General features: G+C 45.9%; 1 protein-coding gene across 2 annotated transcripts in view; it reads left to right on the top strand.

Moving 5' to 3' along the window:
- Uggt1 (UDP-glucose glycoprotein glucosyltransferase 1) overlaps positions 1-23,633 on the top strand; it is a 109,621-nt gene extending 85,988 nt beyond the window's left edge. For both annotated transcript variants that reach the window (XM_055606691.1, XM_055606682.1), the window contains 5 exons: positions 3,618-3,778; positions 5,106-5,220; positions 16,431-16,547; positions 16,948-17,101; positions 19,323-23,633. In XM_055606691.1, coding sequence (XP_055462666.1) covers positions 3,618-3,778; positions 5,106-5,220; positions 16,431-16,547; positions 16,948-17,101; positions 19,323-19,348 — 573 coding nt within the window. In that variant the 3' untranslated portion in view covers positions 19,349-23,633. The remainder of the gene's footprint in view (positions 1-3,617; positions 3,779-5,105; positions 5,221-16,430; positions 16,548-16,947; positions 17,102-19,322) is intronic.
- Positions 23,634-26,926: the final 3,293 nt, after the last annotated feature.

Raw genomic sequence — 26,926 nt, 5'->3', positions numbered from 1 at the left:
TGTGTCACACTGGCTTCATAAAAGGAGCACAAAAGAGGCTGGGCATGGTGGTGCATGCTTTTCATCCCAGCACTCAGGAAGCAGAAGGAGGCAGACGGATCTCTTGAGTTCCAGGCCAACATGGTCTACAAAGGAGTCTAGGATAGCCAGGGCTACACAGAGAAACCCTGTTAAGAGAGAGAGAGAGAGCACAAAAGACTTCCTCTTCTATTTTATGAAACAATTTGAGTAGTATTGGTATTAGTTCTTTGAAGTTCTGGTACATTTCTACAGAGAATCTACTGGAACTGGAGTTACAGACAGGTGTGAGAACTAGGCATCAAACCTGGGTCCTCTGGAAGAACAGCCATTGCTTTTAACCACTCCTTCAATTTTAGTAGATAGTTTTGCTGGGTATAATAGTTTTGACAGTCGTGTTCTTTCAGAGCTTGGAATACATCTTTCCTTTTGGCTTGTGTTTCTGTTGAATGACCAGGTCCTACTAAAATGGGTCTGCCTTATAAATAACATGACTTTTCTTTCCTGAAGCTTTGAGTACCCTTTCTTTCTTCTGTGTTTCTAGTATTTTAACTATAATATGTTAGGAGGTCCTTTTCTGGTCATCTCTTATTTGGAATTCTGTAGGCTTCTTGTACTTTGCTGGGTATCTTTTTCTCTAGATTTGGGAAAATTTCTTCTATGATTTTATTAAAAATATGTCTATGCCTTTGGAATGCTATCCTGCTTTTTCTGTGCCTATAATTAGAAGATTCAGTCTTTTGGTTTTTTCATAGTGTCCTAGATCTCTTCCATTGTATCCCCTCCTCCCACCCCCTGCAACCATTTATCATTGGTCTTTACGGCAAGATTTGAATCCTTTATCTTGTCTTCCCACCCTGATACTCATGATTCATTCTGTTTGTGAGGCTTTCCAAATGAGCTTTTAATTTGGATAACTGAATTTTTAAATTTCAGCATCATGTGTTTGGGTTGTTTTTTTTTTTTTTTTTTTTTTTTTTTTTTCAGTATTTCTCTCTTTTTTAAATTTAATTTTTATATCTTGGGTTGATTCAGCTTTAAGTTGTTTGGACATAGTTATAATTATTCTTTTAAATTCTTTGGCTGCAAGTTCCTCCAAGCCATTTTCATTAGCCATAGCAATGTGGTTAGTAATATTTGAAGGAGACTAATTAACTTGTTTTGGTTTGGTTTTTGCTCTGGGGCTTGTACATCTGAAGTTAGTTTATTTGTTGAGCTTTTCTTTTGTACTTTACCTTTTTTAAATTTAAATCACCTTTTACTGTGTCTCAGCGATGGTGTTTGTAGTGCTTGAGAGAGGACCTAACTGTAGGGTTGAGATGCTGTTTTCTGTGGGACTGGTGTGTGGGGCCAAAGTTTCTATTTCACCCCTTCCTTTGAGGGGCAGTATTGTCCTGTGTAAGTGTTGATACCCTGCTTGATTCTGCAGCTTTCCCTGAGTTATGGAACATTCCAGGTCTTGTTGTGGGTCCACAGCTTCCACTGAAGCAACGACAAGAGGTAGAAATTTTGACAAGCTTGTGGGTCTAATTCAGAGTCAGTCCAGTCTCCACCCAGGGTCTGCACTTTCCCAGCACATCTCATTGTTATCGTGTCTTTTTTTTTTTTAATTTTTATTTTTTTAATATTAGTTACAGTTTGTTATAACTTTGTATCCCTGCTGTATCCCGCTCCCTCTCTCCCTCACCATCCCACCCTCCATCCCTCATCTTCTCCCTGCCCCTTTCCAAGTCCACTGGTAGGGAAGGACCTCCTCCTCTTTCATCTGATACTGGTTTATCAGGTATCTTCAGGACTGGCTGCAAAGTCGTTATTGTGTCTTAAATAAAGCTGCTCTGTCATGTGCATAGCCCATAGCCCTATATCTAACTTCATTCATGTAACATAAATACCAAGACTTACAAAACAAATGTTTAATAATGTGGTTACTGTGTCTGCTTAAATGTTAGGTACTTTATTGTTTATTTGTTCATTCATTGATTTTGAGCCTGTGTTGTCCAAATCGTTCTTCTGTCTCTGCCTTTAGAGTGCTAGGACTCCAGACCTCTGCTACCATGTCTAACTAAGGCAGATGTAACTGGCTGGGTGATAAGTGGAGTTCAGGGGAATGCTTGGTTCTGGTGACAAGGGACGCTGTAGACCACTCTGGCGGTCAGTGCAAGGTGCATGTCTTTTCCACAGTGATGCACATCTTCTTAACAGTTCCAGCCTCTTTCTCCAAACTGCCAGCCATGTGCTTTTGATATCCTTCTCCTCGCTGGTTAATCCTGCTCATTGTACAATGATACCAAACAGGAAGCTTAATAACCATGCCTCAGCCTGAAAATAAGACAGTCTTGAAATTTCCTGTGTTAAGTAAATTGGTTCATTAATTTTGAATTACACAGCCAGATTTTGTGTCAGAATGTAACACAAGTGACCTCTAGTCCAATTCCAGCGGGGTCCTCACTCCCATCTGTAGGTGCTAGTTTTTCAGTCGCTACTTTATTTGGGGGTTCCTTAAAGTTTTTAACTCCTTTCCAACTCCTCAACCCCAGGTAGTGGAAGAAAAGGTTAGTGCGGACAGGGGCTGAAGTTCTCTTTACTTCTTACTGCTGGGTAGGGTCGTAGGATTCTTTTGAGGGCAATACCAATATCCATCGTCAAAAAATCCAGAAGTCCAGGTAACCAGCAAACCAGGAAGCCAGCAATCGCATCAAGCAGTCGTCCCACAACTCCTCCAAGCTACTGCACCTTCTTTCTCTGGGCTGTCATATTTATACCCCTCAAAGTCCTCAGAATTCAACTAATTCCAGCTGGCAAAGAGCCCCTCAGAACCCGCACAGGCCTGCTGTGGTCAGTCTAAATCAGTCCCATATCCCACACCTGGGAATCCCACACCTGGGATTAAAATAGAAACACAACACCCATCTGAAGCCTCCTTGGACAGTCTTTGCATCCTGTCTTGCACACTCCTGCCAGAGTGGCCCACTAAGCTCCGCTCGTGACAGCCCAGCAGGCCTTCCCTACCATGTGTCTGCAAACTCTTCCACATGCTTCCCTCAAGCCAGTTTGAAAGGCCTGCCAGCTACCAGTCAGGCTCTGTCACTTCAGCGTGCGCCACGTCATCAGTTACCCGTCTCCCTGCTCTGACCGAGCACTTTACAGAAGCAGCTCAAGGGAGGAGAGGGTTGCTTTGCGTCGTAGTGTCAGAGGGTCCATCTGTCGTGGCAGGGAAAGGAACGTGGGTGATGGCCGGGGACAGGGACACCTAGTGTGACTACTTGTCACACAGCTGCACAGGGTAGAGAGCAGAAGCGTGAGCGAGGCCAGGCCACAAACTTCAAAGACCTGCCCCTAGAGGCTGCCTCCACCAGCCAGGCTCCGCAGCCTTCACAGTGGTGCCGCCCACCAGCTGGGACCAGCTGCATGAGGAGTCTGTGGGGTCATTTCAGGTCACACGGGACAGTGGAGGGAGTTAGGCTTAGATCCTAGAGCCCTGCTTTACCTACTGAGCTGCCTTTCTGCTGCCTTGTGAAATATATTATTATACTTTAAGGAAAGCACTTGAGAATTATCTGTGTGCTGGTTAACAAATGATTTGGCCTTCTTTACTGCAGATTGTGCGGGCAGATCTGAAGGAGTTAAGGGATTTCCATCTGGATGGCGCCCCTTATGGGTACACGCCTTTCTGTGACAGCAGAAGAGAAATGGACGGCTACCGGTTCTGGAAGTCGGGGTACTGGGCCAGCCACTTGGCTGGAAGGAAGTATCATATCAGGTATGAAAGAGTACTCCCTACAGCTCTTATGGTTGTGTGTAAAGACAGACTTAATCCCTTTGTTTAGCTGCATATACTGCAGTGTGTTGTTCATAGATTTCCCGTTAGTGTGTCCTGGTGTATAATCTATTAAATACATTGTCTTGCCGATTTCAAGCATATTTGTAACCTCTTGGGTCAGTGTATAGGCTGGGCATGGTGGCACATGTCTTTAATCCCAGCACTCAGTAGGCAGAGACAGGTGGATCTCTCTGAGTTTGGAGCCTGCCTGGTCTATATAGTGAGACCTTGTCTCAAAAAAAAAAAAAAAAACAAACAAAAAAACAAAACCAAAAGTCCCCCCGCCCCACCACCAGTACATGCATTTATTCATTTCTAATGGACACTCCGCCTTCTGGAAGAAGTTTAGTTTGGAGGATTTGGAGGCTAGGGCACATATAAGAAATATTGCAATGCTGAAACTATGGCTCAGACATGAAGAACACTGGCTGCTCTTCCATGGGACCTGAGTTCAGTTCCCAGAACCCACATGGCAGCTCACACCTGCCTATAACTCTAGTTCCCAGGCATCTGATGCCTCTTGGCCTGGGTAGGCACTGCCTGCCTATGGTGCACAGACTTAGCTGCAGGCAAAGCGCCTGTATACGTAAAAATAAATTTTAAATAGAACAGATTTACTTGTTTTATGTGTATGAGTTTTTTGCTGCATGAAGGCCAGAAAACACCAGATTTTCTGGAACTGGAGTTTCAGGCAGTTGTGAGCCACCATGTGCATGCTGGGAGCCAAACCCTGGTCCACTGGAAGGGTAGCCGGTTCTGTTAACCTGAGTCAGTTCTCCAGCCCCTAAATAAACCCTTCTTAAGAACACATATAGAGATGACTGAGGAGGCACAGCAATTTCACATTTATACTTCGTTTCCTTGCCTGGAAGAATCATAACTCTTTACTCCTGCCCCGTCATCCAAGCTGTCATCAGGAGCACTTTGGCAAATGGTTATTATTTATCAGCTTCTATGAATTTTACTGCCAGATCTTCTGAATTTGCTAGAAATCTTGCCTCGGGAATTAATTTCCGTTTAAGACAACAAAATGAAAAGCTGGCCAGAATGAGCTGGTAGGACAGAGTGTGGCCTGCAGGATCTGTAGTCCTCGCTCAGGTATACACACTCCTGCTGCTGCCATCCTCCAGTTCACCAGTCCCTGCTGCTGCCATCCTCCGATTCACCAGTCCCAGTGACACTGCAGCTCTTGACCTGTTACTCGGGTCGGTTCATTGTTGGCCTAAATGTATGGTTTGGCTGTAACAAGCATCTCTTCTCTGCTCAGCGCACTCTACGTCGTGGATCTGAAGAAGTTTAGGAAAATAGCTGCTGGTGACAGACTCAGGGGACAGTACCAAGGGCTGAGTCAGGATCCCAACAGTCTTTCAAATCTTGATCAAGTAAGTGGCCACTGACAGTTGCACATAAAGGCATGCCGTTTTGAGTCAGAAAATGAAGTAGTATTTGTGTGTCTATACTCTGTCAGAACTGACCGGTTTCCTTGTGGAAAATGTATGTGTGTGCATGTATGTGACTTACGCAAAGGGACTGAGACTATCATACAGCTCAGAATTCACAAAATACGGTATTAAAGTTTCCCAAGCCTGACCCCCGTGTCAGGAACTTTCAGGGAGGCTTGCTGAATAACTTTTCCAATAGCAAGCATTTTCAGAAGTAAAACGACAGGTTTGTTTGTTCGTTTGTTTGGATTTGTTTTTATTTATTTTTATGTGTGTGGGTGTTTCACCTGCGTTAGGTCCCAGAGTCCAGAGGAGGAAGTCTGATGGCGGGACCTGGAGTTGCTGCTGCCGTTGTTAGAGGGTACCCTCGCCAGGGCCTGTGGAGGAGCGGCCAGCGCTCCCCTCAGCCTGCCTGCTCTCCCACCCCAGCGTTGTAGTTTTAGGTAGTTTACATGTCCACTGGTGTTCTTTTCTTTTCTTGTCAACATTTTGGTTTGACACTAGGTACCACTTGGTAGCCTTGGCTGGCCTAGACCTCACCTTGTAGACAAGGCTAGTCTTGAGAGTCATTCACTCGCCTCTTCTTCTGCGTCCTAATTGTTGAGATTAAGGCATGAACCACCATGCCCAGCTTAGTCTCACCCATTTTAAGCGTTTGTTTAAAGTCTTTCTTCAAACTTTTTCGTTGTTTATTGTGATACGTAGCATCCACTAAAAGAATCCATCTTCAAGTATTTCAGAGAGCCACTACACAGAAAGCCATAGCCAGAACCCCCTCAGGCTGGCATTACTGTCACACTGCTGCTTCACCCTGACTGTGATGGGGTCGGCCCCTTGTGTCTCTGTGGACTCAGTGCTGAGCCTGTGGTCCAGCCTAGGCACTGTGCTTCTGTTTTGCCTCTTGTCCTACGCTCTGTCTTAGAGGTGTGTTCCTTCTACTCATGGTACTTCTGTAGTTTTGTGCACAATTTACCAACTGTTCTTCATTTGCATTTCTCCCTTCCTTCTTCTCTCATTCCCTTTCTCCTTTTAGTTGGGCACGGTGGAGCACCCCTTTACTTCTCACCTCTGGAGGCCAGCCTGGTCTATGTAGTGAGTTCCAGGACAGCCAGGGCTGCAAAGACACCTCGTCTCGAAAACAAAACAAAGTTTTTCAGATAATGTTCTTCAAACTAGCTTGGACTTCTAGACTCAAGCAATCTTTTAGCCTCAGCCTTCTGAGAAGCAGGCACTGTAAGCTTGTGCCACCCTACCCTGGTGTATTTCGGGTTTTCACTCACGGATAATGCCGCTGCCACCGTGAGCACTTGCGCATGCGTGTATATGTGGCACTATAGGGGCAACCACCAGGTCATCAGTTACTGTGTCTTTACTGTGACTGGAGCATTTCCAAAGCTTTTAGAAAGATCTCGTTAATTACGGGTACATGTGGAGGTAGGGGCTATGTGCACCTACGTATAGCCCTCGGGGGCCAGAAGAGGGTGTCCCCTCTCTGGAGCTGAAGTCAAAGGGAGTTGTAAGCCGCCCAGCATGTGTGTGAACCAAATGCAGGTCATCTGGAAGAGCAGCCCCTGCTGTTCACTGCTGACCCTCTTCTCTAACTGCTCAAACAGCTTTTTGGTGTGGTTCCAGCTTGCACTCCCACCAGTAGTGTGAGAGATGCTCTTGCTCGTATTTGATCAGTGCTTACTGGTCAGTCTGTTTACTCTAGGTGTGAGCTGAGTTCCCATTACAGCTTCCAAATGGAGACTTCGATACATTTGTGTTTGCTGTGCTTATGAGTGAGGCAGGAGATAAACCTGGTTTCCTGTTCGTTCTCTTAGATCATTGTACTATATTTTTTGTGTTCTTCAGTCCTACATTATTTCCTGCCTTCCTTGTTGTAACAGATATTTTTCTAGCGTATCATTTTATACTATATCTGAAAGGTTATATATTTATACATTCATACACAATGAATAAATACATATGTACTAAATGAAATGTTATTTTACTTATTTGGGGGACAGCATTTTATTGTATAGCCCGTGTTGACCTTGAACTCACTGTGCAGACTAGACTGGCTTCGAACTGACAGAAATGCCCTGCCCTGCCCCCTGAGTGCTGGGATTAAAGGTGTGCATAACTGCTGCATGTTCTGACGGTGTGGCTGCGTGCACACTGCCGGTCACCGTTAATGTCCTAAGTTACGGCAGTACAGCTTGAACGGACGCTGGCTAACGTTAGTGTGCGTAGGAAACCAGCTCCATTTCCCTGCCTCTTTGTACTGTTATCAATTTGTATCTTTGTTATATGCCTATCATACACATTTGCAAATGTTTTTTTTTTTCATTGTCTAATTTTATGTCAGATACATTGGTATTTTCTTCATACTTACCCATGCACTGTATCAATGCATGGCTATTATCTGGTGTCCTTTTGTTTTAGCCTGAAGTATTCCCTTTAGTGTTTCTGGGAGAAATCGTGACTCTTTACTAACTCTCAGATAACGTGAGGTTTTCCTTCAGCTTTGATGAACAGTTCTGCTGTGCACAGAAACCCTGCTGGGTGGTTTCTTTCAGCACTTGAATATCTTTTCCCATAGTTTTCTGTCCTCCAGGGTTTCTGGTGAAGAATTACCATTTAATTTTAGTGAAGATCCTTTGTATATGACTTGTATCTCAACTGCTGATTTCAAAATAGTTTAGGTATGTTTCAGTAAGCATATTCCATATTGGTATCTTTCTGTGTATATGTATTTGGAGTACATTGAACTTCTTAGATATGTAAAGATTATTTTTGCTTTAAATTTTGGAAGTTTTCTATACTGTGGCATTCTTTCAATGCTTTCTTTCCCTCTCTTCCCCACTCTCACCCCCCTCCTTTTGGGTCTCCCATTGTTTCTGTGGTCTGATCAGTGGAGGATCGTGGGTCTCGGAGATTGTGTTTGTTCTTTCCACTCTGGGTTGTGCTGGTGGCTTAGGTGCTGCTGAGTCCACAGGGCCTGACTGAAACAATTTACAGGAGGCGTGATCTGTTTTGGCTCATGGTTTCTGAGGCCATCAGCTGGCCGTGGAGTAGAAGTCCTGGAACAGCAGCTGAGTTCTTGGTGGCAGGAATGGCTGACCAGGAAACAGAAAACCACCAGAAATGCCAGGCTAATCTACCCCAGTGCTCTCACCTAGACACCTGCCTCCCAAACATTCAACACAAGCCTATGCAGGACATTTCATATTTAAATTGGAGTTTGTTTCTTGTGTGGTGTGAGTCAAATTCAGCTTTTAGTTGCTTTATGTAAAGACGTGGTATCACTGTATATGGCTAATCTGTAATTCATAGAGAGCCACCCACCTCTACTAAATGGATATGCTACCATTCCTGGCCAGCTTCTTTTTCTTTAAACAGGTCACATTGGCTGGGTATGGTGACACATACTTTTAATTCCACGGCTTGGGAGGCAGAGGCAGGAGGATCTCTGTGGGTTTGAGGCCAATCTTGTTTACATAGCAGGCTCCAGGGCAGCCAGGACCCTGTCTCAAATCAGCGAATAAAATACCAGAATACACTGCTCTACTATACTGTCTTAGTCAGAAATGAGGCGACCAAGGCCTGAGAATGTAGCTTAGTGGTAGAATGCTTGCCTGATATAAGCAAGACCCTTAATTCAGTTCCCAGTGCTAAAAAAGAAAACAGAAACAGGGTTTCCATGTACGTAGACTTGTCTCAGTGCTGTTCAGTTCATCCCACTGCTCTGTCTTCATGCCCATTCTGCAGTTTTTACATTGCTCTAGCATTGCATGTTTTGGGGTTGCTTTTGATTGGTATCGATTTTGTTGTTGTTGTGTTTTAAGCATTTTATTTTTATTGTTATTCTTATGTGGGTCTGAGTGTGTGCCACGTGTACACAGGGGCCATTGATTGAAAAGCTGGGGTTGGTGTGATTGTGAAGTACCTGACCTGTGTGCTGGGAACTAAACTCGGGTGCTCTGGAAGAGCTGCACTTCATTGCAGTCTCCTTTTGTGGTAGCCAACCATTGTCTGCTTGGGCAGAATTAGAATCGCAGGAGACTAGGAAGGCTTGCCTTGTAAGTCTCTGAGGGTGTTTCCAGAGAGAGAGAGCTGAGGGGCAAGACCAGCCTGCATGTCAGTGGCACTGTTCCTTTGCATGGGGACCTGGACAGTTCTAAGAGGAACAAGTGAAAGCCAGCAGGGAGCTGGTGACCTGTGTGGTCTGATCCACAGTGCATGAGCAGCTGAACCCTGTGAAGCCGTGAGCCAAGGTAGATTTGTCCTCTAGTAATTAGCTTATAGCAACAAGGTGAACTAATTAATACACCCTCATTGTTCTTATTTTAAAATGGGTGGGGGAGTATACATGTGAAGTCAGAGGACAACTTCGGGGTTGGTTTTCTCTTTCTACCTTCATGTGGTTTGTGGTGAGCAAATTCAGGTCAGCAGTACCTTTGTCCACTGGACCATCTCACTGGCTGCCCATTTTCTACTTTCTGTCACTGAATTTGTTTCTGTGGCTCATAAAGGGATAACACAGTGTTCGTTCTTTTGCTTGGCTTATTTTACTTGGCACAGCACCCTGACGTTTCAGCTGTGTCGTATGATAGTTTATTTACCGAGGTCAAGATTCCCTCTCTGTTATGACTGAGTAATGCGCATGCACAGCATTTGTGTACTAGTGGATATTTGGATATTACTAGTCCTCCCACACTGATGGGTGGACACCCTTGCTGTGGGCATCGGTATGCAAGTATGTCAGTTCTTGCGTTCAGTTCTTTGAGATAAATATCAAGAAATGGGATTATCGAATCATACCAGAACTCAATATTTATTTTTTGAGGAACTGCCAAACTGTTTCGTACCATGGTGGCACTATTTTATGTTCTAGCTGGTCCTGCCAAGGGCCAACCTTGCTCCCTGTTTGTATGTGCACACACGTTTGTGGAAGTTTAGCTGGAGGAACGTGTTTTCTCCTTACACTGTGGTTTTTGGGGATCAAATTTACGTTGTCAGGCTTGGCCGCAGGTGCTTTCACCCACCAAGTTATCTCTCGACCCCACCTACATTTCTAACTTATTAAAAAAAAAAAAGCTGTCTTGGCCAGGTGTGGCGACACACTGCGACCCTGGCGCTGCGGAAGCAGGGTCACTGCCAGTTCAGGCTGTCTTGGTTTGTGTGGGGAGTTCTAGACCAGCCGGGGCTAGATAAGGCTATCTCTTTCAAAAAAAGAAAATGAAAGAAAGAAAACTGTCAGCAAAATGGTAAAGGCAGTAAAGGTGCTACCACACCTAGTGACCCGAGCCTGAGCCCCCAGACCATTGAGGTGGAGGGAGAGAACTAACTCTTGGAAGTTACTCCCTGGCCTGCACACATGAGTCATGAGACACGCGTGTGCACACACGCACACACAGTAAACCAGTGCAGTATTAAAGATAGCTGACCTAACGGATACAAAGGTGTGTGGTGGGGGTTCCAGGACCCAGCTCGCAAGCTCAGTGGTCCTCCTGAGCCTTCCTTCTGTTTCCAGGCTTGGGCTTCCATGCTTGGTCCTCACTGTGGCTTTACTTTTTTTTTTTTTTAAGCGACAAGTGATGTTGCCGAATTTTTGGGTGGTCATTCATATGCTACATGTAGAGGAAGGTCTCTTCAAGCCAGTTGCCCGTTTTAGAGTTATTTGTTGTTGAGGTTCAGAAATTCTTTGTGTGTTATGAACCCATGATCAGCTAAAAAGCTGACATTTTCTTCCGCTCTCCTCTTTTGTTACCTGTGCTTTTGCCTGTCATATCCTGGAATTCAAACACAACTCCATTATTGTAGGGATTTCCCCTATGCTTCCTTCTAAGAGTTTAACAGTTTAAGATCTTTGCTACAAGTCAGATTGATTTGCAAATAGTGTAGGGTAAAGGTCCATCTTCATTCTTTTGTATTTACACTCTTTGGGAGAGGAATATTCTGTGGATTTACTCAGGACCTCATATTGCTAGGCAGCCCACCATCACTGAACTACGCCCCACAGTTTCCCATACTTGCAGTATATTGTCAGGGAATTTAAACTTGCAATTTGGCAGTCATTTCTTTTACAAGTTTTAATGCAATTTTTCTTTCACGGTCTTTTGGTTTCTGATTTTTCCAGCTACGCTGTTACCTGCTGCCTGGTTATTTTAAGATTAGTTTCTGCTGGTGGTGTTTAAGATCTGTATTGCAATGAGGTGGGTGGGTGGGTGGCTGGTTGGTTGTGGGTTTTGGCTTTTTGAGACAAGGTCTCACACTGTCGCTGAGACTGGCCTAGAACTCAGTCATATATATAACCAGGCTGGCCTGCAACTCACCATCCTCCTGCTTCAGCTTCCCACGTGCTAAGTGGACAGCATGTGCCACCATAGCCATTCCTACTGAGTTTCTATGAGTTTTTACAGGTCCCTCCGCTGGATCCTCTGTTTTTGTTTTGTTCTTTCTTGCTTCATTTTTAGCAGGAGCTGTGTGGTTTTTTGTTTGTTTGTTTTCCTTAAAATGTGTGACTTTATTCTGTTTTAGAAATCGTCTTTGATTGTCTTTAGACAGTGGCCTGCACAGTTCTTCTTGCTGCTAAACTCCTTTCTCAACTCTTTCTTGTTTACTCTTTTAGTTTAGTCTTTTGTACTCTGTTCTTAGGATTTCCTGTCTAATCTGTTTGGCCTTCTGTTTCTTCTTAACTTTAATTAGGGTAATTTGGTTTGTTTCCTTTTAAATATTTTTGTTTCAGTTCTGTGCTGAAATTCTCTGTCCTTTATTTTTTAAAATCATCTCATGTACAGTGACCATATTGACTTTGAAATATTAGTGCCACCTGCTAGCTCTCATCTATACAACTACCATGGATCCGATTCTATTGTTATTTTTGTTCATGTTTTCTCTCAGCTGTTTCTTTTCTTTATTTTATTTTATTTTTTTTTAAATATATTTCCCCTCTCACATAATATATCCTAATTCTGGTTTCCTAACCTTTTTTTCTCCTCACTCTCTCATAACCAGATCCACTCACTTTCTGGCTCCTGTTAGAAAATAGCTTCTAAGGGATAATAATAAATAAAATATAAAAAGATAAAACAAAAACAACACATTAGAATTGGACAAAATAAGCAAAAAGAAGAAAAAGAGCCCCAAAAAAGGCACAAGAACCAGATACCCATTCATTTGCACACTCATAAGTCTCAAAACAAAACAAAAAAACCTGGAAGCCATAATATATATGCAAAGAATCTGTAGGGTTAAAAATACATGTTTGTGTGGGGATGGCTCAGAGGTTAAGAGCACTGGCTGTTCTTCCAAAGGTCCTAAGTTCAAGTCCCAGCAACCACATGGTGGCTCATAACCATCTATAATAAGGTCTGGTTCCCTCTTCTGGTGTGGTGGCACGCATGTAGGCAGAGTGCTATATAAATAATAAATACTTTTTTAAAGAATAGTTTATTTGCAAGTGAGACTTCCTTGTTGAAAACTAAATTTTCCATTGTAAATGGTTATCATTTGGACATTAGCTTCGGGGTTAGAGATGGGGACATGTGTCCATTCTCCTTTCAGCTCTAGGACCCCATGCTGACCCCATGCAAACACTGTGCATGCAGCCTCAGTCTTGTGAGGTGATCCTGTTGATTTAAAGGGCCTTGTCTTCTTGGTATCTTCTATCCCCTCTCTTTTGCATTCTTTCTGCCTTGGAGTTTCCCGAGCCCTGAGTCGGGGGATTGGATAAGGCTGAGTGTTTGAAGTTCTCTTACCCTGTGTAGTCTCTCGCTGTGGATTTCCGTATTTGTTTCCATTTGCTGCAGGAGGAAGCTTCTGTGATGATAGTTGAGCAAGGCACAGATCTACAAATAGAGCACAGTGTCATTAGGAATCACTTTGTTGCTGTTTTTTGCTTCTCTTTTTAAAGGACAGTAGTGTTTGGTTTTACTAGGTAGCTGGGCTGTCTAGTCTCAGTCTTGGTTACTCAAGCAGTGCCAGGTGTGGGTCCATCTCATGGAGTGTACCTTAAGTCCAGTCGATACTGGTTAGTTACACCCACAAGCTTCATGTCACCATCACGTTAGCACATCTTACAGGCAGGACAGCATTGAAGATCAAAGAGTTTGTGGCCGGGTTGGTATTTATATTACTCTTTTTTTTTTAGCATGCAGAAACCTTCCTGTACCAAAGATGCTAGCACAGGGCTGAAGGCTCTGTGTGACACCAGGTCGACTTCTCCACGTTCAGCGAGTTCTATGGATGTTGTCTTCAGAAATAGGACCTGGTTATCAGACTAGAGCGACCTACAGTCCTGACTACAGCCTAGGGGTTCCCAGGGGCCCCCTTTGGTCAACAACTCAATTAGCTGAAACTTACCATAGTCCCTGGAAACTTCACTTGGTAACGAGCTGTCCAGTTGGAGCTCTGTCTCCTCCGTTATTTCTGTAGTGTCTGCAATAGTGATTGTGCAGGGCTATTTGTAGAAAGTTGAAGTTGAGACTAGTATCTTCTGACGGACTCTCATTTCTTCTCGCCAGGAACTGAGTAGTTCTGTTGTCCGGGATTATTTGAGTCCAGTTTTAGGCTCTCAGTGATTTGGTCTGTAGCCTTTGCTGGGCCTGTTAGTTGCTATGCTCAGTACTGTTTTGTGGCTATGATAAAACACCATGACCAAGGGCAATGTAGGGAAGAAAGAGTTAGTTTGGGCTTCTAGTTCCTAGAGGAGAGTCTCCAATGGTGGGGCCTGGCAGTAGTCTCTCAGAGCCTACCACTGATGAACTTCCTCCAGAGAGGCCACACTACCTTCCCACACAGCCCAGACACGGCCAGCTGGGAACCGTGTTCAAGCACCCAAGCCTACAGGGGAGATTCTCCTTAAGACCACCACAGGTGTCCCCTCTGAAGTTGTGTGTGTTCTTGTATCCAGAGCTGGAGCTCCTGCCAACTACAAGCGTACATGAGTTTGTTCCTTGGCTTGGGGGCTGTTGAAACCCGTGGAAAGCATTACTAAGCTTGGTGCTAGAGAAAGAGCCCCAGATCCCACAGTTTTCTTTGCGGGCCACGGTTCTCTGGACCAATAATCCACTCTCGTTTGCTCTCGATGCCTCAGGCATAAGCCTTTCTTTTCTGTCTTGTAGGTGGCGGTGGTAATGGTGATTGAACTGGGCCTCACGCACACATAGCACGCACTTCCCTGACCCACACTCCCAGCCCCGAGCTTTCCTAACGTGGTTCAGCTCCTCAGCTGTCTTCAGGATTCAAGTTGGTCTCATTTACCTCGTCTTCCAGTACTCGAAGCAGAGTCTGTTCATCCCGCAGAGTTGGGCACCGTTTGTTGTTGATTATTAATATTTTTTATTGCTTTATCTTTTAGTTAAACAGCAGTTAATTCCTAAACCAGCTGTACACCCAAATCACCACACAGAGACTAGGATTTACTTACTTAACCTAGAGCACAATGCTGGGCAATGATTACTCCATCCTAAACCTCTAAGCCCACATAGCTTCCTACCATTCAGAATTTTCAACATTATACTTGCTTTTAGTCATATCCTAGGTCCGATTCATCTCTCCTCATAGTTCCAAGGAGCAGTGCAGGTTCAGCAGTGTCTAAAACTCAGGGATGTCAAGGTTGACATTTGGTACTTTGTTTAGAGTTTGTTTTGTTGACAGTGTTTGATAAAGGAAATTGTCTCAGCTACTTTTCTCTTTGTGTGACAAAGCACCATGACACATTTAACTAGGCCTATGGCTTCAGAGGGTTAGAGTCCTTGATGGGGAAGCCAAAAACATGGTAGCAGAAAGGGCTGAGAGCTCACTTTACTACAAGCTGGGGACAGGAATGGTGTAAATTTTTTTGAAAGCTCAGAGTCTGCTCCCAATAACACACCTCCTCCAGCAAGGCCACACCTCCTAATTCCTCCAAATACAGGTGGTTGTGAGCTGCGTATAGTTGACGGGAATAGTTCTACATACTGGGGAATCAAGGATTCAAATCCATGAGGCGATAGGGTCCTTTCTCATTCACACCACCACAGGAATTATCTGTCTTACCCCATTATACACAAGGCCATGGGCGGTTGGTGCTTGCAGCCCACTGTTTGCTTTGGCCTGGTTACAGTTTTGAGACAGGACCTCACGTGGCCAGGCTGGCCTGGAGCTTGGTGACTGTGAGGCCCTGCCTTCGCCTCCAGAGTGCTGGGGTTGCAGGTGCGCACTGCTGCGCGCAGCTGGCTCCGCCATTCTTACCCGCATCACCGGCAGCCACCTCTGAGCCTTTCAGTCCATGCTGTGTCGGATTTTTCCCCCAGCGTGTCAGGACAATGGAATATTTTATTGTGGAAGAAATGTGAGCTCTGGCATTTGAGAGCAGCAGAGTCAGAGCTTATCTTCTGGAAAACTATGAACTGTCTCTTAGTTGAATTTGAGAAGTGAGCAGAGACCAGGCATGGTGGCTCATGTCTCTAATCTCAGCACACGAGAACCAGGCAGGAGGACATCACAAGTCCCAGACAGTCTGGGCAACGGAGTAAGACGCTGTCTCAACAGAAACAAACAAAAAAGAATGGGATTTGTTTGTTTGTTTTAATTTACTTCCATATAGGGAAGTGTAGTTGAAGTTTGTGTTTTGTGTGTGTGTGTTTTTTTTTTTTTTAATAAGTATTTGCCTACATATGTCCATTTGCACCAAGTATGTGCCTAGTACTGAAAGAGGCCATAAAAATGCACCAGATCCACCGGCACTGGGGAGACAGATGGTTGTGAGCTGCCACTTGTGGGAACCAACCTGAGTTCTCTGTAAGAGCTGCTAGAGCCCTTAACTTTGTAGCCACCTCCTTGGGCACCTAGTTGAGGTGTGGTGTTACTGTTTCTTTCTCTAAGATTGTTTTGTTTTTACTTTCGATTATGTGTATGCATGCATGTCTGTGTGTGAGTATGTGCACATGTGTGTAGGTGCCTGCAGAGGCCAAAAAAGGGCATAAGATCCCCTAGAGCTGGAGTTACAGGTGCTTGTGATCTGCCCATCCTAGGTGCTAAGTTCGGAAAGAACAGTAGACTCTGAAATGCTGAGCTGTCTCTCCAGGCCTCCTGTTGAATTTTAAGCTTAATTCTTTCTGGGTGCTTTAAGTTTCATCCTGAGTTTTAGATCCTTGTGTTTTATCTTCTTTACCAAACAGGATTTGCCCAATAACATGATCCATCAGGTGCCAATCAAATCTCTCCCTCAAGAATGGCTGTGGTGTGAAACCTGGTGTGATGACGCTTCTAAGAAGAGGGCCAAGACCATCGACTTGGTGAGTTGCCCTGCTGTGCTGGGCATGTGGCCCATGACAGTGCCTGGTGCTTGCTGATGCTGCTTCAGGCTGGTTTATGCTGGTTGGAGCTATCCTGGTCATGGTCATGGTCATGTCAGCAGGGCTGGCCAAGGAAGTCAGATTCCCATCCCATGCAGCCTACAGAGCTGTTTTCTGCTCAGCAGAAAACTTGTCTTCCTATGTATCTTTGCCTGAAGGGTTTTCCACTTCCCCTTTAACCTTTGCTGCCTTTGGCTTTGAGAGTATCTTACCTTGTAATCCAGGTTAGCCTTGTCCTGATCTTCCCTTCTTGGTCTCACCCACACTGGCTGGGAGCCCTTTGAATTTGGTACAGTGTACCTTTCCTTGGCTCCACTAAGCTGTGTTTGTGTGTTTGCAGTGTAATAATCCCATGACTAAGGAGCCCAAACTGGAGGCTGCTGTGCGCATCGTCCCAGAGTGGCAAGACTACGACCAGGAGATCAAGCAGCTGCAGATCCTCTTCCAAGAGGAGAAGGAGACGGGGCCCCTGCACCAGGAGAAGACACAAGGAGGTAAGTGTGAACCTGGCTCTAGATAAGGAATGCTTGGTTTCTGGTTTGTCCCGAGACAACAGAATAATCAGTATAAGAGGGAGGGGGGAACATTTCTCTTAATCGTGACCTCAACTAGGGTCTGTTTTTCATTTTGCCCCTTCAGCCAGCCTTCTAAATAGTGTTTTTAGTGCAGTTTTGTCGTCTTCCAACCAACACACACACAAATACTTTCTTGTTTTGGTCAAAGGAAGAAGAGATTTTTAAAAAATTAATATGTGTATGTATTTATTTCTTTGGTGTGTGTGCATGTACATGTGTGTTGTGTTGTTTTCATCAAGTCTGCCAAGGTACTAGAGAATGCATAAATTTAGATCAAGATGAGTGTATATTCATTTGAAAGAAAATAGTGTAGAATAGGCATTTTGGGGTAAGGATGGAGTGTTTGTATTTAAGTTGAAGATTAAAAGATCTAAGTCAACTTTATATAAATTTTTAACTTTTGTTGCATATCTTTTTATTACAACTTCAAAATATTTTCACTTACTATGGGGGCACATCACTAGACGTGGCAGCATATGCCTTTAATCTCAGCACTCTGGGCTCAGAGACAGGTGTATCTCTGTGAGTTTGAGCTCAGCCTGGTCTGAGTCCAGGCTAGCCAAGGGTACACAATGAGATCCTATCTCAAAACACCAAAAACAAACAAGGAAGCACACATACGGTGCTATTTTAATTGAAAAGCTGAAAGAGCATAATATCTGGATAAGACATGTCTTTCTGAAGGCATGTGTGTAGCTCAGTGGTAGAACACTTACTAGAATAGGGTTCAGTCCTCAGCACTGTCGAAGATAGACGTGGACCCTGTGCAGACTACTGTCATGCTCTCCATCAGTCTAATTAGGCAGTTTGTGATGTTTTGTTTTGAGGCCACTAAAGCTTACAAATAAATGTTGCATAACCGTTGCCCACCCGTACAAGTCTAAACAGCTTACACCAAGCTGGGAAGTAAGAAAATCAAGAGTTAACTCATTTCCAGCTTCATAGTGAGTTTGAGACCAGCCTAGAAAAACAATGAATAACCGAGACTCTGGCTGGCAACATTTCTCCCACTCTAAACTTACTCTAAGAAGCAGATGCAGGACTTGGATTTTGAGTGACTTGACAGTCCATTCTGAAGACTGCCAGAATAGTAAGTATCACAACTAGAAGGTCACACAGTCACCATAGAAACAACTCAGATTTGGAGCAGGAGAGATGGCTCCGCAGTAAAAGCACTGTCTGTAATTTCAGTTCCATGGGATCTGATGCCCTCTTCTGGCCATTATGGGCTCAGCATGCATATGGTATTCAGCTATACATACAGGCAAACTGCTCATATACATAAAAAATGAAAATAAGTACATTTTTAAAGAAATTAGACTCATTATGAAACTTATCTGTAAATGTACGAAGACTGTGACCAAACGATTTAACGAAGAGCCATATATGAGGAGTAAGGAAATAGTGATCAAGTTAGAGTCACCATTAGTGTCTGCTGTGTCACAAAATATAGACCAATTATTGATGCCATACATAGAGGAGACAGTGAGGAGGCTCTGGTGACTGAGCCTTGCTCAAGCTTTGAGGATCTGGAGCCCCTGTTTACAAGCAGCAAGTCTGTTATCAGAAGCCTTTAAAATTCTGTACCACTGGGCCAGAGCGATGGCTCAGCAGGCTAAGTGCTTGCTTCACACCCAGTGACCTGAGTGATCCCCACAAGCCTCGTGAAAGTGAAGGCGAGAACCAGCTCCACAGAGCTGTCCTCTGAGCACACATGTGCACCGTGGCGTGTGCACACAACAGTGGAAATGAAAGTGTATTAGAAAGAAAACGCTTCTGTCTTCAGCAGTGCCTCTGTGGAGAATGCATCTTAAATAATTCAGGGAAAGAGCAACACACATAAAGAAACCCCCTGTGCTGTTACATTAAAAGCGTTTAAGGATCTCAGAAGACAGCTACTCTGGCACACAGAACAGAGTGTAAGTGCAGAAGGCCTCTGAGCAGTGTGCGGCCTAGAGCCCTGCTGCCCTTGCGGAAGCCATGGAGCCAGAGCGCCAGTCAGCAGCCCTTAGAACCGAAAGTGTTTCACTTTCACACTTTAATTCTCCTCTAATCTCTGCAAGCTACGGTGGCCCTGGGTGGACAATGCTCCCGCTGCGTTTTCTGACCTAAGTCTTATGTCCTGTTGTTCTCTCTGTAGGATCTCAGAAACATGAAGAATTGTGATCTCTGGAGGAGGATAGGAAACCCACCATGTGACAGTTTTGTACTAAATGCTGTTTTTTCTGATCTGTCGACACAACTGCTGATGAACTGATTGGCAGGTGATCTGAGCGTGGGACTTAGACTACTGTGCCCGAGCGGTGCTGGATCTTTGCGACTAAGGCTCTGTCGGATTTGTACCTCAGAGGAAGACAAAGTGGCTTATCTCCTGGGACTCTCTTCTCACCAGAGGGAGAAATGGTGGCAGCAACTGAAAGAAGCCGAGTTCTTTGGTGCTCACATCCATGAGCACACGTTGCTACGCTGGCCCAGAAGCTGGCCAGAAAGGCCACCGTGTTCTTCCTTACCTCAATCTACCTGCAGCCTGTGCTGCACCGCAGATGCCCACCTGTTCCAGGTCAGGCCGGCAGATGCTTCGTCCAAGATCCACGCCTCAAGGTCTATGCCAACATGCTTCTCACATCTCGTGCCCCACGTTCTCTTCCCAAGCATTAGGCTCATTGTTTCATTGAGCCCAGCCCATAATCATGTGTCTTCAGGGTTGGCTCAGCGAGATTGCTAAGCAAATAAGTCTTCAGGAGAACTGGGGCGGTTTGGATGAGGGCTGGGAAAAAGCAGGCCGAGGGGAGCTTTGGGGTGTTCAAGGGAAGAAGACAAAAAATTGGCCATTCTTTTTCAGTCCACTGTGGCTGAATTCAAAGGAAGCTTTATTCTGTTCCCAGTGAACTTTCTAGGTAATTGTTTTGTAAACAATTTTTATATTTATAAAAATGTTTGCTGTCTCTTCCTACTTTCTAAAAAACTGTCGGTTACCAGTTTCTAGCTGGGCACAGGCATACTGAGTCCCTCAGTGACCCGTGTCAGTGTGCTCAGCCTCCATGTGGATAGTCTCCGTACTGTCTCCCTTTCCCTTGTAGAGCTTCTCTGGGACCCAGGTGCCTGTCCTTGCTCTTTTCCTTCCCAGATGCTTTCAGACCTGTGACAGGAATGACTCCATCTCTAGAACTCAGTTGCCTCTATTCTGTCATTTTCCCTTCTGTTTGGGATCTGTAGGTTGCCTTTGGCTTTCGAGATTTCCCCAGGCCCAGCCTCGGTACCTGCTCCCATGTGAAGGGGTCCCCTTCTTTGCCTTGTGTGTGTTCACGGCCACAGGCCAGCATCGCCTTGTCAGGGGCAGCCTGGCGGTGGAACCTGGGACAGGTGTTGGTATGTGCTGTCATCTCTGTGCAGGAGTCAGGATCTGCAGCAGAGAGTTACAGAGTGCTGCTGGGCGCTGGCCTGACATCCGGCTCACGGGGGCTGTACTTCCTTCCTTAACCTGATTTTAAAAATAAGGGAGCTAGGGTGCAGCTCAGTGGCAGACAGGGCTTGTCTGGCAAGCCCGAGGCCCTGTGATCTCTCCTGGCACTACACTCCCTCTCCTCCCAAATAGAGTGAATATGAGGAGTACACAAGGATAACTAAGTCCTTGCTCATCTAAGCTAGGTAATAAGTGTGTTTCCAAGGAAGGAGGATCTGCAGTAGCCATAGTTGGGGGTATGAATGGGCAGTTGTTAGGTAACAAGTAGTGAGAGACATCGAAACATCGATTCGCAGAACCAGCACAGAGCCCTGAACTCGGTCAGCTGGCGTTCCTTGCTGAGAGTCCTGAGCAGAGCAGCTGTCCCCTCAGGTGAGGCTTCCGAATATTACAAACAGCAACACTAAAAACACCATCATCAGATTCGGTGCTCACAACAGCCAGCAGAAACCGGCTGGAAAAGCTAATGCAGTCAGCTGGAGTTTTTCCAGGCTGAACTTGCAGTAAGCATCCCTTCCCCGAAACGGGCACTTTCGTAGTGATGATGAGCAGGAGAGGAGGCCTCTGCCCTTGGGAAGGGGTCTGGGAACAAATTACTTCCCAGCTGTGTTCAAGGATATCGCATTTGACTCTTGGGCTATGGAACTAGTTTTGTCATTTTGCCATGGGGTGGGGGAAGGGGACGCACATCCCCGGACAGAGGGCCTCGGAGGACACTTGATAAACGTGTTCTAACCTAGCTTCTTAGCTTAACTAGCTCATGACATTTATTGACACGATGTACATTACAACATGAATTTTAAAAGTAAAATTTACCACACATATATCAAGTAATTAATCCCCCTATTTTAAATCCAAAAGTTAGCTTCGGAGCCAGCCTTTGTCCAGGCTTCATGTGCACTTTGGACTAAGCCTTCAGGGATCCCACTGCTGCTGTTCTCATCTGTAGTCAGAAATAGTTCTCTGATCTGGAGTGGCGCGGGAAATAGCCTTCTAGGATGCGGCCACTTCCTTTTCTTTACCAAGTCACTTGTGCATCCTCGGTGGGAAAGGAAGGTGCAGGGTGGGTCCTCCGTGGTCCTCGAGTCCCTTGTGTGTCATCACTCTTACGTAAGTCATATTAGCAGTTATGCTGGGTAGGGCAGACCCAGCTTGCTCCAAAAGCCGCCCTGGCCCTTCCTTTGCCAGTTCTTTCTGCGTCCTGTGGCTCAGTCATCTCTACAAATTAAGCAAATGCCCCTGATGTGATGCTACCATTCAGTGCCCCCTAAGGGTGTCCCTGTTCATTTTATCTGACATCTCCATTATGAAAAAGCATACTGTGACTGAAATATTTTCCAAGGAGCAGAGTTAGCCGGTCACATGGATTGTTGAGGCTTCTGGAAAGTTCACTCTTACTGTTAGCATGTGTATAAATAATGGTTTTTTTGACCTCGTCATATAGTGGTAGAAAGTTCCCTTTCTAAATCAGTAGGGTAGTGTGAACTGTGACATGTTGGAATTACATGCACCAGTGTGAGTCAGGGTCTACGCTCTGTGGAAAGCCGCACTTGGCTGGCCTGGGCTGTCAGGGCACAGCCCCGGCGTCCTGGTTTAGTCAGCAGTGTCCTGGATGCACCCATGCTCAGAGCGCGGTGTTTGGTTTATAGAACAGTTGACAGCGCTGCTCTGCAGAAGCCGCGTTTCTGACTGCACACGGCAGTGGGGCACTCACTGTTCTGGGCCTGTTCTCTCAGAAGCAGGCTCTGTAACAGGGCTGGATCCTTGAAACTGTTCTGAACCTGGTTAAGACTCTGCCTGAGGTGTGGTACCTGGTTCTAAGCCGAGTCCCTGAGTGATGAGCTGAGAGCCCGGGGATAGAAAAGGAAGAAAGAAGCAGGACACACACTTGACTGACATAATTTAGAATTGGTCAGACGGCTCTCACATGGCCATGAGTACAGAGTTGCTTCTCTTGTCCCCATCACCTCCATGACAAAATCTTTTTCTAGAATTGCTCTTAGTTAGATCTGCATGGTTAAGAGAAATGATTCACCCAAGGCGTTGGGAGGGAGCTCTAGCGCACTTTTCTGGATAGATTTCATGGAAAGCTGTCTAATGGCAAACGCCCTGGTACATGGCTTCCAGGCCTCCGTCTACTCAGTGAGTTGGTGAGCGCTCGGCTTGGTGATATTGTGCGATGACCAGAGTTGGATGGCTCTCCATGCTTCTTGTTTAGTGAGTAGCAGTTTTTTGTTGAAGTTCATGAATCCTGTTTTCTCTGCCTTAAGGTAATGAGGAAAGTCTTATGAGGACTTCCCCAATGCTGGATCGAGTTCAAGCACATTAAAAATTGTCAACTCAGGAAGTTACCGAGATTTCCAAGTGTCTGGAAGGTTCTCACCTCTCATTCGTTGCTGGCGTCTTGTCTCTCTGTGTAATAACAGAAAGCACTTCTGTGTCACCTAGCAGTGGCGAGTGGGTGACTCAGGCAGAGGCTCGTTCTCATGGTGTCATTGCACGCTGACAGTTTATAGCAGTGAGTGACAGTCAGCGCCAAGCTCAGCAGGCTACTAGGAAGTCCATGAATCTAGGGACGGAGAGCAGGAGCGCTCTCCTGAGTCCGGAGTCCCTAGTGTCATGGAGGGCCTGCGGCCATGTGGGCAGCGCTTGGGGCCATGGTCTTCTCCTGCCTGTGCTTTCTGCACTGCCTTATTGTTCCCACCGAGCTCAGCAGAGCAATGGGCACCATTCCCTTAGCCAGATGCAAACTGAACTAACCTAAGGTTGGCAGTTTGGAACAAAAGACTACCAAGCACTCTGTTTTCCAACCAGGAAAGGGAAAACGGAGACAAAGCTTAGGGTTTTTAAAGAAACTGTCCATTCAAATCAGCACCTCACTTGGTGGTGAGGTGAATGTCTGTGAATGTCTTAGTCCAAAGGAACGCTGGTTTTATCATGAGAGTACGCTCTGTTGAACCCAATAAACTTCCTCCTCTCTTCTCTCCAGCTGTCTGGCCGCTCATTCAGCCCGTGAAGGGCAGGTTGGTAGAGGACGGTCTCACCCTTCACCTGCCATCAGTCGCAAACCCAGATGAGGATGGAGGGTTTCAGGGTCTGGCTGAAGCCAGTTGTTTAGATCTTGGGTCAACAGTTCCCTCAGCTCTGGGGCCTGCCCTCAGCAGAGCCTGGGTGACAAGCACGGTGCCAGCCATGAGAGGCAGAGGGGTGAGTCCCCGAAGGTTGCTGGCAGACCTCTCACTGAGTTCCTCAGAAGGTTTGGGGGTTCTGCCCCCTGCCCACTCTCTGAGCTGCTCTGGGGCCCGAGCGAAGCTGAACACAGTTGTGCCACTCTGTGATTTGTGCACACTTGCCCCTGACTTGACAAGTGTCCTTGCTGAGGGGGCAGTCAAGGCCTGGCACCTGTGAGGAAGAGAAATGTGTGGATGGGAGAAGCTTCTCTGGGAAATGATGCCTCAGTAAGACCTGGTAGAGAAGTGGGGTTCTCCCGAGTTGGTGAGGGACTCAAGGGAGGAAATGTGCATCTTTCTGAGCAGTCCCAGGCCTGGGTTGATCTGGGAATATGAGAGGCCTCTAACCTAGACTCTGAGTCGATGTGGGCATTTTCTCTGGGGTGGGGGTGGGGATCCTGAGGTGTGCTACAAGTGCCTGTGTATGTATGCAGGCACACCAGAGAACCCTCACCTGCTGCTCCTCAGGAGTCGTCTTCTCTGTCTGAGACAAGCTCTCATATAGCGGAAGTCAAGCAGGCTAGTTAGCAATCCCCAGGAATCAGGTTTCCTTATTTCGTGTCCTTGTTATTACATTGATATGTTTATCCTCAGGCGTTAATTTATAGGTGTGCGTGTGCTCAAAGTTCACAGTGTGAAGATTTGACATACGGATCTGTCGGTGGTTGTCACAGTGAGTATATGATGCCTGTCGCCCCTGACACCAGTAGACTGCAGAGATGGTTGTTCTAGCTGGAACGTTGTCCTTGATCAGCAGCCTCCATTGCCCTAACTCACCTGCAAATCAGAGCTTCTCAAACTTTCTTCACTCTAGACTCCTTTTGCCTGAGAAATTTTTATGTGTCCCTGAGTATAAAAATAGGCACCTACATCAGCCATTTAAAAATGATAATGAATCACAAATGCATTTTAAAACATTTGGCATACATGCAATTTTATCCTATCAGTTACTTTTCTATTGCTGGGATTAAACACCATGACCAAGGCAATTTACAGAAGGAAAGTTTTGTTTGGGCTTATGGTTCTGGGGGGATAAGTGTCATGGCGGGGAAGCGTGGCCACAAGCAGCAGGCTGGAGTGGAGGCTGATGGCTCATATTCTGAACTGCAGACAGGAAACAGAACTAGAAATGGTGGGAGTGAAACTCCCAAAGCTGCCTTCAGTGACACTCCTGCCAACTGGAGCGCACACCCTAAGACTCCCCAGTCAGCAACACAACTGGAGATGGAGTAGTCAGACGCACCGGATTGTGGGGGACATCTCATTCCATTCCCTGGCCCCCGTGGTCTCGTGATCAGTCATACTGCAAAGTGCACGGAGTTCACCTTCAAAAGTCCCTGTAGACTGTTCACAGTCCCAACACTGTTTAAAAGAAGGAAGCCCCGAGACCCAAGGCAATGTGTAGCCCCCTATAAAACCAAAAACTGAATTACAAACCTCCAGCAGACGATGATGCAGAATATAACTAGAAGGAAGGAGTCAGAGTAAGGTGAGAAAATTTTGAACCCAAGAGCAAGGTGGAAACCCAGCAAGCAAACTCAACTCTAGTTCCATGTCCTGTGTCAAAGGGCTCAGGTGGCTGTGCCCCTCTGGCCTTGCTGCCTGCAGCCTACACACATCTGGAGGGCTGCTTCCACTCCCTGTGTGCAGCTCTTTGGGGCAGATATTTCACAGCTCTGGCGTCCTCCAGCATCTCATCCAAACCACCGCAGCGCTCACTTAAGACGAAAGGCGACGTTGTGTCCTGGTGGGGCGGGTGTGCTGGTTACCCAGTTAAATGTCAGCTAAGTATTTGATGCCGCGGGACGAAGGTAGTCTCCAGTGTTCACTTCACATAACGCACAATCTAAACAGCAGACGTGTTAGAGCCGTTGCAGAAACTGCTGGAATGTCTGTTCTAACCAGTGTGTGTGCATGTGGGGGGGGGGGGGGGGGGGGGAGACAAACACACACGGCTGAGTGTGGGGATCGGTGGATAACCAGCTGTCGGTCCTCACCTTTCACTTTGAGAGTGAGCCTCCCCATTGTCCATGCCTGTGCCGGGCTGGCTACCCTGGGGGCGGCTGCAGGGTCTCCTGTCCCCACCTCCATCTCCCTGGAAGTTTGGGCTAACAAGCAGTTACCCTTTGACATCTCCCTTTTCAGCCTTTAGAGATCTGAGCTTGGGTTGTCTGTATTGTGCAGGAAGAACTCCAGCCACTGAGCCATCTCCCAAGCCCCATCACCTAGGGAGCTTTTAAAATGCAACCTGAGCAGCAGTTTTAAAATGTGTTTAAGCTTGTGTGTATGTGTGTGGTATGTGCCCTGGGTGCTCGGGTACCATTAGAGGAGGCTACAAGGTGTCAGATCCTCTGGTACAGTGGTTGCAAGCAGTTTCATGGGTTCTGGGTCCTCTGCAAGAGGAAGCACTGTTTTTAATCACTGAGTCATTTCTCCAGCCCAAGCAGCAATTAAAAAAAAAAACAAAAACCAACATCTCTAATACAATATAAAGATAGATTGATTTCATACATGCTGGGAAGTAGTGGTAGAAAAAAAATATTAAAAGTGGGTATTTTCTGTAATTAAACCATTAGGTTTCCTAGGCAGTGTTCGTTGGCTCTGTTCAGTGTGACCAATGTTCCAGGTCTGTTGTGTGAGAACTCAGACTTCGGTAAGCAGAGGCGATGTCACCAGAGACATCCCCGATTCATCACACATGTGCAAGTTTGAGAATACCTTACAGGGATCAGTTTTCCTCTCCGGAGCTGAACTCAGGTCTTTAGGCCTGTGATGGTTTTTCTTTTTAAAGCCTCTTGGATCCAAATATGAGGCTCTGACTGGAGGTATGTCCTCTGGGGTAGCCTGTGAGGTCAAGTTCATCCCTCAGCTCATTCTTGGGACCACTGACCATGTCACCCTAGAGCCTTGTCTGGAGACACAGAGACAGCTGATGTCCTGGGTTTGTTGAAAGCATTCAAACAATCCCAGGTTAAACCCCCTCCCTCCCGTGAGCCTCAGTGGAGGTCTCACCCAGTTTCTTGCTCCCTCTGCCCACTGCCGCCCTTGTCA

The sequence above is a fragment of the Psammomys obesus genome, unplaced genomic scaffold (genome assembly GCF_907164565.1).
Source record: "Psammomys obesus unplaced genomic scaffold, mPsaObe1.curated_primary_1811, whole genome shotgun sequence".
Lineage (NCBI taxonomy): Eukaryota > Metazoa > Chordata > Mammalia > Rodentia > Muridae > Psammomys > Psammomys obesus.
The sequence above is the reverse complement of the archived record's forward strand: the minus strand, read 5'-3'. Positions and strand labels throughout refer to the sequence as shown.